Raw genomic sequence first — 11,463 nt, forward strand, 5'->3', positions numbered from 1 at the left:
GTCATAACCTTTTTCTCGTCAGGGAGGCAGTATAAATGTGACTACCGTTTTGTTAAAAAGGGAAACTTCATCCTCCTGCAGATAAACCGTGATGGACGTTTATTGTGTCATTCCTCCAAACTAACCCTCTTTAAGTGCCATTTTCAGGGTATTTTCCTCTGACTGTATATACTGTTGTAGCGTTTCCTTTTCCCCCGACTAGTCCTAGTTTGATGTATAATCAGCTGAACTTCGCTGCCAAATATCTTTATAGTCTGAAACATTAAGAAAATAATAATCAATTCAAACGACGAGGAAAAAGACTAAAAGTGAGTCTGATTCAGAGGTGCTGCGTGAAGTCATAGCTCTACATGTGGGTGTACATTGACCTTTTTAAAGCCATCACTGAGGGATGAAAGCTGTGAGTCACTACGTGGGAAAACAAGAGAAAAGTCCTTGATGATTGGAGAAAGTTTGAGCTGATGCTTGTAGGTTTTGGGGTTTGTTTGTTTGTTTCTTTGTTTTCTTCCTTTTAATAAAAACGAGCCAAAATCACATCCTGTTGCATTGATCATTATAATCTCCACACTGAGAAAAACTCTTTTCACGATCAGGTTTATTTGAATTAAATGACGTGGTGTGTGCGTTGTTGTGATGGTGCAGGTGTTTGTTGTGAATCAAGTGTGTTTGGATCCGTGGAGGCTTTTGCTTGTGTTTCTTTCCAAGAGTGACACCTAGTGGCCGAACGGGGCAGTGCAGTCCCCGGAGGATGTCAGTGACGTCAGCGGTGCCTGGCTCCTCTTAATCAAAAGCAATCAAACATGTATGGATGATGGAGGAGCAGGGGCGTCAATTGGGTATGGCAAGGTACGGCAGCCGCCACACCTTGGCTTCAAGGGTTAAATGTAAATGTTTGTTTTTTTAAATACATTTATGGAATAACTACAAATGCAAATAAGAACAACATGATCGATTTCACTAGTTTTTATATACTGCAAAAACTCAAAATCTTAACAAGAATATTTGTCTTATATTCTAGTTAAAATGTCAAATTTTTAGTCTAATTTTTTTTTTTTAATCTCATTACATTTAAGACAAGACTCAAAAACAACCATTTTCACCTGTTTCAAGTAGATTTTCACTTAAAATAAGTAGAAAAATCTGCCAATGGAAAAAGATTGTTTTGCTTGTAATGAGAAGATAAATCTTGTCCCACTGGCAGATTTTTCTACTTATTTCAAGTGAAAATTTACTTGAAACAGGTGAACATGGTCAAATAACAAGTTATTTTTCTGGTGATGACTCTTGTTTTAAGTGTAATGAGATTTTTTGACTAAAAATGAGACATTCTAAGTAGAAATAAGACAAATATTCCTGGTAAGATTTTGAGTTTTTTCAGTGATCGAGACTGCATTTGAAAAAGTTCCAATTTTCTTGACCACACAGATAAGCTACATAGTCAGACTTCTGTGATGAGTATTTGCTGGACGTGTTGATTGATACTCTAGTTAAGTTCTGTGACCCGTAACCTTGCCATACCTTAGCTTCCACTGAATTGACGCCACTGTGGAGGAGGCTCAAGTTTAACCCCAGCATCTCGCACTCGCTGGCTCATTGATGATCCCTGAGTATCATCACTCATGAGTTACACAAGTTTCAAAGAAAATTCACACAGATGCCTTTCAGAGTGCAAAACATTGGTACTAAAGACATTTTTATTGGGGAGCAACAATACAAGATGAAATAATAAATACCCTTGAAAATATTTTAACATTAAGAATAAAAGTGACAGCAATGATTGTGGCTTTAAGCATTTGAAGTTTTCAAAAGACCACGACTGTGCTGCTTCTCTTTTCTCTTTTCTCTTTTCCTGAAAGCAAGAGTCAACAAAACCAGATTCATGTCATCAAACTGATAGTCCAGTACACTTCTGCAAAGTGTGTTGGACTGTGTGTGCTGGTTTGCGGCTATAAGAGCCTAGAAAATGTACATTTTAGCGGGAACTAAATGCTGCTTCACGCTTCTTGTGAAAATTTTATGAAAATCATCCATCTGTGCGTTATCTTTATCCGCTTATAACTGTCTTAGGGTTGCAGGGATTTGTTGGAGCTTCTATGAAAATCGTTTGGCAGCATGTTCCAGACAAAAAAAAGAAAAGAAAAGCTGAACTACTCATAGATCTCGACACCTGACACCTCCATATGTGACTGAAGAAACATATATATGCAGCACATATGTAAAATCTGTCATTTAAACAAATTAAGACATGTTAGTATGAGTGCAACTTGGTTATTAGAGGCCGCGGTTTCTGATCTGATGTCCTAATGAGGGTTTGCTGGGGAAGAAGCTGCACTGAAACAACTGCTGACAGTTTATTGGCTCATGTCTGGCAGCTTTGTCCCCCAGAATTATACTATTAGATAATTCATGCTTGTGAAACACCCAACCACGCCAGATCACAGCTGATGGGTCCAGGCCGTCTGTGGCGCTGCTCTGAAGCCAACGAGACAACTTGTGCAGCACAATCTAGATATTGTTGAAACTGCTGGTTCAAGAATATCTGAGCAATAGAAAGATCTTTCCTTCATGAGGTCGTCGGTGTAATTTCATAGCCACGTGTGAGTTAGATTCTGAAAGAAACGCACACATTCATGCAAACAGCAGGACCTCATCGAAATACGATGTTCTTTTACTGCAACTAACAGAAATATCAAGGTTGTTGGGTGAAAAGCTGCCACTAAAAGCTGATGATATTATCTGTTATTTCCATAAAAAAATACTCAAAATTGGGGGAGAATTATTTGTAACCTAATGTTTTCTGTAAGTGGATGATATGGTGTATTTGCCAGTGATATCATCAAACCATCCCCAAACACGTTATCATTCTCGACCTGACAGTTTAGACTCATTTAAAAACGGCACCCGTTACTGAGGTCACAGTTCTATCTCCTGAGATGTCCTCCGAGGGCAGTTTATGTCCATCCAGTTCACGCAACAGACAGCTGATTGGAGGCAATATTAGTTAAGATAAAGTTTAGTGAGTCAGAACTCAAATAAAAACAAGTATTACTTTAAGCAAGGACTTGTATCTTGAAGAATTAATGCACAGTCTTGGTTGTCCTGGTTTTAAAGTCTGCCTCTTTCCTGGTTCACTCTCACTACTCTCATATTGTTCAGTAATGTTGTGTTTTTAGTTTAAATGCTCTTAAAATCTCACTCTAAAGTAACCCACATTTGTCTGGTCTGCTCTTCCCATCATTTATTTTAGGGACACTAAACCATTCTTCAAAAGTTGAGACACTGATACTCCTATTCATATGAAATAATAAATATTAATAAATCCCCATGAAAGAAAAAGCTACCAACAAACCAAATGTGGAGATTACCACGTTAGAAACCATACACACACATATATATATATATATATATATATATATATATATATATATATATATATATATATATATATATATGTGTGTACAAACAGAACTTAAATGGAGAAAATATTGGGTTGTCATTTTTGCCTGTTAAGGCGGCATTGATTTTCAGCTCAGCTGCACTGCCCCCTGGTGGCCAAGAGACGCCGCTTCAGATTCCCACCTGATCAGCAGTAAAAAGGTGCTATCTTATGGATGTTTTATCTTCTATATTAAGTTGCACTTCTCAAATGCCGTCAAGCTCCATCAGAGTGATTTTGTTTCATCTGTACGGACGGACTTTAATCAACAAACGGCTCTCTGAGCAAAGGTTTGGGTCTGCTCGAGGACAATGCTCTCATCATTGAGACTTACTTCTTCTAAGAAACAACTTTGATTTTTGACAGATTATTTTTACATCATGTATATTCTACCTTGTTAGCAATGAACAATCATAAATACGTACTCAGAAATAACACATCTGTGTTGTGTCATGACTAACTGCTGTTCGCCACCAACACAGTGTCCATCAGTAAAGTAAAAACACAGCCACAGAAAGAGAAAAACTATCCTCCCTACGTGGAGAAGATGACCGTGTGAAGTGGTAACATTAAACGCGGCCCACAGAGAGCATCTCAGTGAATAAAACTCCCCACCTCATTTCTCAGCCCCCCCTCTCCTTGAGTGAATGGCAGCTTTGTTTCCGCTGTCAGGATCAATTAAATCTTGCTCCCATAAACAATCACGGTGGAGGGATGGAAACGTGCTGCCCCGCCGTCGGCCCCACGGAGGATGTCCCATTCCAGCATTTCCCAAATCCCAAACCTTTTCAGCGCGTGATTAATGAGTTACTTTGACTTGGCTTTCGGTTTGGGGGCATGTGCGTGTTCAGGAGAGGCCTTCGCCGACGCTTGCACACCGCCAAACCTGCAATACAGACAATAAACAAAACATTGCAATAAAAAGTATCAACTTTTTTAAAACTGAGAGAAAAGAAAAGAGCATCGTTTGTGGAGCAGTTTACTTACAGGTTTTTGATTTTCCTCACGAGGGATCTGACCGCTCTGGCCAGCCTTCTTATCCGCACCTGTCGCCAAACATGACAAAAACAGTCAAACCAAATCCAGTTTGAGAATTATTTCTCACATGTCAAAGATGGCTTTTCTAAATTAAAGAAAACTGGAATTCACCTGCTGCTTCTTGTATAACAGGGGGAGGGAGAAAACGGCAATCACGGCTGCAAAACAGGAACAGAGAAGTGGTTTATTTCACTAAAGTGAATGAATGAATGAATGAATGAATGAATGAATGAATGAATGAATGAATGAATGAATGAATGAATGAATGAATGAATGAATGAATGATTGTTTATTTCGTTCAGCAGCAACATCATAAAAAAAGAACAAACATGAACAAAACAGAAAAAATAAATTAAACTATGGCTGAACGAAAAGGGTTTGGCAGAAGCATAGCTTTTAGGCGCCAAACCCTTGTTTACTATTCAAAATTTGACAAACAAACAAAACATATTCTAGTAATACAGTACTTTATAGTACTACAACAATGTATATTAACATATATATCCAGAACTTTACCAAAATTACAATGTATATTAACATAGGCTATATATCCAAAACTTTACCAAAATTACACAAGAATACACTACTATGATTGTACACATAATTATATAAATATATCTACACATGCATACCTTCTTGCATGCATACATACATACATGCATACATACATACACACCCTACAGATATACCCGAATACACATCCACATACATACCCATGCATGCACATGTAGCCATAAACACAAGGATTATGTGATGTGATTAAAGTGTGATGGTTTAGCTGTGCTACAGTGAAATTACACTTGTTCTGAATAAACTCTGGCTGTAGGCAGCTTGGTGGCTTGCATGGGTTGCAAAAACCTGCATGTCAGATTAACTGGTGCTTCCTAAATTGACCCTTAGGGGGGTTTGTGTGGTTGTTTTTTCTATATGTGGCAATGTGATGGACTGATGACAAGTCCAGGGTTAATTCCTGCCTCCAGCAGATCCCTGTAACCCTGAATAGGAAGAGACGGATGGATGGATGGATGGATGGATGGATGGATGGATGGATGGATGGATGGATGGACGAAAACGTGTCTGTGTGAATGGATCTTGACAGTGGATGTGAGTGTGTAAAGAGTCTTTTTTCCTCTTAAAGTTGTTTTCTTTAACCCTTAAAACTCCTTATAAGGACATCATGCAGGTGTTTGTTTTCAGATCACATCTTCCAGCTTTACGAAATGCCTTTTTTCATCTATTTATGTGTTTTCTTTTATTTATATGACATATTTATTTTTTTGTCGATAAAACATTCTGAGTAGTTATTTCTCAGGTGTGTTCATGCAGTTGCTGAAAATGTAAAAAGAAATACTAGTAACATCATCAGATTCCCCAAGTTTTGCTGAAAAAAAGGATATAAGATGTCTTATATTATACTATACAATTTAACATTGGTGTGGAAAAGTTCAAATGGTTAAATGAGTGAAACTCACCAGCGATGACCAGCGTGAGTCCGTTGGTTACAACCCCGACATAAGTCAGCAGGTAGAGGAGCACCACGAACTGTGACAAAGAGCGCAGACGCGTACGTGAGTTAAGTCGTGAACAAAACTGCATGAACAGATGTGTTTCTGCCGTGTGAAGAGGGAGATATTTGGCTTTAAACATGTGAGAATCTGCTTTCAGCTACAGAGCAAACACACACAAACATTTATGAAACTGAGCTGCAGGAAATCTTCTGTTTTTTTATTATCAAGAGGTCATATTTTGCTTTTTGGGGTTTTCTTCAGATGTTTGTGCTTCTCAGCAGTGCAACCTCAAACCTTTCCTGTATTTTACTGAGGATTACTTCCTCACTGAGGGGGGCAACTCATCCATCAGGCTCCTTCTGAGTAACAGCTCTGTGTTTATCCACGTCAAAGCTGCAACTGAAGCAGGACGTGAGGCTGAGTGAAGATAGAAACAAGGACGTTGGATAATTCTCCTCTGATCCTGGTCTGTGATGTTACAGTAAATAAAATAAGCAAATATGAATACTTACACACTAAGATGACATTATGAAAAATGTACTTCTTGTGCTAAAAACTGTATATTTTGGTCTCTGTAATAACTACCAACTCAAACATTTTAAGAAAACACAACCTTTTCACTTTGTTTTGAACCATGTTTAAGAAGATGTCAGTTCAGATCAGCAGACGACTGAGTCGGCATCAAGATCGTAGATGGATTTACCAATATCGACATTGTCATGTCGCATTCTAATTTTGAATGTCTTTTAAGAAATGCCAATACCATGTTGGAATACCGGTACGCCTCAAGATGGTTTCTGACGAACAAGCTTTCCTTAAATATAAATAAATCAAATTATATTCTTTTTAGAAACAAAAACAAATTTTTCCCTGAGCAGGATTTAAAGCTCCAAATTAATAATATTGAAATCCAACAGGTTTCATGTGTCAAATTTCTTGGTGTACTAGTGGATGAAAGATTAACCTGGGGAAAACATATTGAGTATGTATGCAAAAAAATTATGAAATCCTATGGTATTATTAGAAGAGTTTCTTTCTTTGTTAATCAGTCATGTCTCATGATATTATATTATAGTCTAATTTATCCATACTTGACGTATTGCAACATTGTTTGGGGCGCTTCTTATTCTTCGTACCTTACATAATTATTTTTAATTCAGAAAAGATTCTTGAGAATTATCTCATATTCTTCTCATCAAGCACCTTCTGCACCCTTATTTAGCAAATTTAAATTATTATCAATTTTTTCTATTAACAAGTTTCAAGACAAGACATTCCAGGCACTTTTCATAATTTTTTTCTGTTATCATCAGATATTCATTCTTATTCAGTTAGAGGTGGGAAGAACTTTCATTTACCTCTTTGTCGTACCTGCAGTCACCAATCCTTTATCAAATTCCATGGCCCTCAACTCTGGAACTGTTTAGATAGATCTCTTAAGTTAGTGTCATCCTTAAAAATGTTTAGGACCAGCTTGGTGGGGTATCTTTTATTTAGACAAAATTAATCAGGCTATTCTTACTGAAATGAAATTGCCATTTCATGGATATTTTTGTTTGTGTACTTATTGTATTTTTCTTTGTTTCTTTTACCTTTTCTTTTTTTCCTTTCTATTCTTTTGCTATTGACTGATTTGTTTTGGTGATTTTGTATTGAGGGGGAGGATTTTTTATAAGCCCTTCGGGCTTCTTTTCCTCTCCTGCACAAATTATTTGTCCTTGTATGATAAAAAAAAAATTATTGTGTTATCACTGTGCAAAAAATAAATAAATAAAATAAATAAAATATTACCACATTTATTTTCACCTAACTTAACATTTGCTGTGCTTTACAAGAGGGCAGTGCAAAGCTGTGAGGCAGACTTTAATGTAGGTGATGACTCCCTCCTTTTAACCCGCTGCTGTAAACACAGTTTAATAGTCACAGCTGAAAGGGGCACTTTGATCCTGTATCCCCCGCCATATTCACACCATCTTTCCATTAACGCGTCAGGTGATGACTCTTTTAAAAGAGCAGAACGTGGTCTCTAATATTTCCACCAGATGGGGCCAAATATTTGTAAAGTACAAACTCCTCGCTCTGTTTCTTTTGTGACATGATGTGTGAGGCTCTTTTTTTTAAATTCAAGGGACAATGAAAATGTTTCATGTAAATGTGAAATGTAAATATAGATGTTATCCTTCCGTCATCACACTGGACCTTAATGGAGTCGATCATGTTATCGACGAACAGGAGGCGTTTGATCTCTGTGAAGGCAAACGCGATGAGCAGCACCACCTCCTCCACCAGCATCACCGTCTCCTTATTGGTCAGAGAGCTGTCGTAGTCCAGATACGACCTGGGCACAAGGTCACACACACAGATTGTCAGAGGTGGACAGAGTACTCGACCCCAGTACTTGAGTAAGAGTACAAATACTAGTGGTCAAAATTTACTCCGTTACAACTAAAAGTAGCTCAGTCAAAATATTACTCCAGTAAGAGTAGAAAAGTACTTGCTTTTAAAGGTACTTAAGTATCCAAAAGTAAATGCTTTTAAATTTACTTTAAGTAAAAGTAAGAGTAAGAGTAAATTTCTTATTTTCCACATCAGTAAATTACTATATTTTTTCTAAATTAATTTAAGGATCTTTTAACTCTTGTTTCTGAGAATTCGATGTTGAGTTGTTGAAAGCAGAGAGGTAGTTCTGCTTCGGCAGACACAATAAAAGTTTGAAAATAAATGTCTGTGGAAAGAGCAGACCTGAAGTAACGAGTACTTTTCAGCCTTCCTAGAAATTTACTTGAGTAAAAGTAAAAATATTTGTCTTGGAAATGTATTCAAGTAAGAGTAATAGGTACCAAAGAAATCTAATACTCAAGTAAAGTACAAATCCTCTGGATATGTACTTAAGTACAGTACTCAAGTAAATTTACTCCGTTACTGTCCACCACTGCAGATTGTTAATCAAATTGTTGACACTAGAAAAAGCTTCAATGTGGAAGGGATGCATCAGGCTGGATGGACTCACTGGAAAGGGTGGACACCCGGGTTCCAGTGCAGCACCTCCAGCAATTTATAATAGAGACGGAGGGAGAAGGTGATGGATATGACCCCCAGGCAGACGTGCGACAGCACGGTGATGGCGCTCAGCTGGAAGAGGCTGGCCAGGCCGATCACCAGGCCTGTGAACACCACGCCGGTCCGCCTCGTGCTCCTCCAGTACATCAGATCCACAACTGCAAAACAGTGGATAGAAACAGGAAATCATGCAGACTGAATGATGGAGTGAAGTGAAGGTACAGACGCCTCAAAGTGAGGGACAGAAAAATTACTGCTTATTGATCTCTGTGAAGGCAAACTGTCAGCTCCTTTAAATCAGGGTTAAAAACATTACTGTTTACTGAAGCGTACTCTTAAATTAAATGCTTACCTGCTGTCAGTTAAGGCTAGAGAAATTTGGAATAGTTGTAATAACCTAAAAATGTGTCGTTCTATCCTCAAGTTTAAGAAATTGTTTAAAGAAAATACTGTAAATAAGTATAAAACACTATAATTATAAAGTATACTATGAAAAACATTCTAGAATGTGAAACATCAATTTTATATTTTGTCTTACTTATTTTTGTCTTCTTTATGTATTGTTTGTTTCCACGGAGTAAAAGCTAATGTCTCATATTTTTGCTGATCATAAGAAAAAAGGGTAGGCACTATAAGCTACGGCTTCAGCCTACACCTTTTCGGCAAAAGAAATGTTGTTTTTTTCTTTCCTTTTCATCTTGTTCTGCAAAAAGTGTGTACAAGCCAAAATAAAGATTCATAACTCTACTACCCTTACTTTTTAACACCTCTTTCTTTTTATTATTTTACCTCTTTTCTTATCATTTTATTTCATTTTATTTGTCATTTACTGTTTAATTGTGTCTTTCTGCTTTTAATGTTGATTTTATTGTTGCACTTTGAATGACCTTGTGTTGAATTGTTCTATACAAATAAACTTGCCTTGCTTTGCTTCCAGTTTTCATTTTGAATTAAAACAAGACCACAAAGCTGATCTGTCATGTCTCCATGTTTCTGTCACTTAAACCAACGTTTTTTTTTGGCAGAACTACAACAGGAGGCTCAGACTCCGTTTCACCTGATCTCATGAGAGTTTTGTCTAAAATGTTGTGAAAGCATCACCGACACGTCAACACTCACGCTTCAGTCCGACAACTGGGATCAAGTTCTTCAATAAAAACAAACCAGCAGCTGCTTGAAGAAGTACAACACACCCTCGGTGGCAGACTGCCACCGTTACATCATATATGAGAGGAAGAACCAGCTCATCTTTTTTGAAGCAGTGGGCATGAAATAGGCCGCGGGAAGAAGTCTGTTACAGGGAGGATGCATCTTTAGACTTTGATGATTTTGCTGCCATGAGAGCTGGTTTCAGAGGGGAAAACTGGATAAATGCCTTTAATAAAGTGGTTCACACCATTCTGAATGAATAAACACACAAATGGTTATTTTAGAGCTTCTCTCACCACAAGATGCGCGTATAAATCTCTTTTAAAAAAGCAGAGGGACACCTTACCAAAACATACACAACTACACTCACACACAAACATAAAATCTGAATTACAGACAATAAAATGGAAATAAATAGTTAAATCTTATTTGATATCACCAAACATGGTATAACTCAGCTCTGATCGTAAGCCTCACAACAGATGCAACATGTACAGCAAAGTAAAATGACATCAATCTTCCAACAACTGTAATTATGACACAAAGAACATTTTTCCCGTCAATGACAGACTCTCATTTAGACAAGTCTCCTTCCAGCTGTCTGTTCACCCAATGAAAGAGTCCCTCTGTTCAGCGTTTGATCTGTGGCCCCGACTACGCTGACACCTGCCCAGGAGACGGGACAGACGTCTCCGTCACAGCCGGGGTCTGACAGGTCCCTCTAATACTCCACACTTCACACGGACACTTTGAATTTCCTTACGTTTGGTGGCCATTTCAGCGGGATCCTGCTTGCTCTCGTTTCCTTGCGCGTCCACCGCTGGCTTGCACCCCAGGCTTTTTTTGGCGTCCCCAGCTCAGTCAGCAATATAAGGCCTGCCTGGCCTAATTTTATCCTGTATTGGATACTCCCTGCACACATGAGCACGCACGCACACACACACTGAAAGTGGGAACCTGAGACGTCAGCATGTGCACGTCCCCAGCTTGCAGAGAGTCTTGTGCTTCCTCAGCCAGCTGTAGGCCGAGCTGCACACAGCCGTGCCAGCGAGGATCAGCTTTTAATGTACGGAGGAGGCTGCTATCTGCACCAGCTGTAGCCTGCAGCACTCATGATAAAGCTTTGGTGGAAATCACTGCAATCAAGTGATTTCTGTAACGCTCAATGAGACTGCTGCACCTGGACACGGGTATTTTGGGCCATTCCTCGTACAAAAACACATAAAAACTGCTCCAGATGTCTCAGGTTTGAAGGGTTTCTGCTCCAGACTG

At 38.4% G+C, this 11,463-nt stretch overlaps 1 protein-coding gene across 1 annotated transcript; it reads right to left on the bottom strand.

Annotated features, from left to right (window-relative positions):
* Window positions 1-1,672: 1,672 nt before the first annotated feature.
* rtn2b (reticulon 2b) lies at window positions 1,673-11,032 on the bottom strand. Its single transcript, XM_061739942.1, has 7 exons — window positions 10,955-11,032; window positions 8,993-9,200; window positions 8,182-8,320; window positions 5,947-6,016; window positions 4,586-4,632; window positions 4,424-4,482; window positions 1,673-4,322 (listed from the first exon to the last, which is right to left on the bottom strand). The coding sequence occupies exons 1-7, from the start codon at window positions 10,965-10,967 to the stop codon at window positions 4,244-4,246; spliced, it is 615 nt and encodes a 204-aa protein (XP_061595926.1). The 5' UTR covers window positions 10,968-11,032; the 3' UTR covers window positions 1,673-4,243.
* Window positions 11,033-11,463: the final 431 nt, after the last annotated feature.

The sequence above is a fragment of the Cololabis saira genome, chromosome 14 (genome assembly GCF_033807715.1).
Source record: "Cololabis saira isolate AMF1-May2022 chromosome 14, fColSai1.1, whole genome shotgun sequence".
NCBI lineage: Eukaryota > Metazoa > Chordata > Actinopteri > Beloniformes > Belonidae > Cololabis > Cololabis saira.

What these genes read in the sequence shown, in the direction of transcription:
- rtn2b (XM_061739942.1), bottom strand. An exon ending in ACATGATCGACTCCATTAAG is followed by an intron (nt 6,017 to 8,181) that starts GTCCAGTGTGAT and finishes TCTTTGTCACAG; the next exon opens with TTCGTGGTGCTCCTCTACCT. An exon ending in ACTCACGCTGGTCATCGCTG is followed by an intron (nt 4,633 to 5,946) that starts GTGAGTTTCACT and finishes CCTGTTTTGCAG; the next exon opens with CCGTGATTGCCGTTTTCTCC.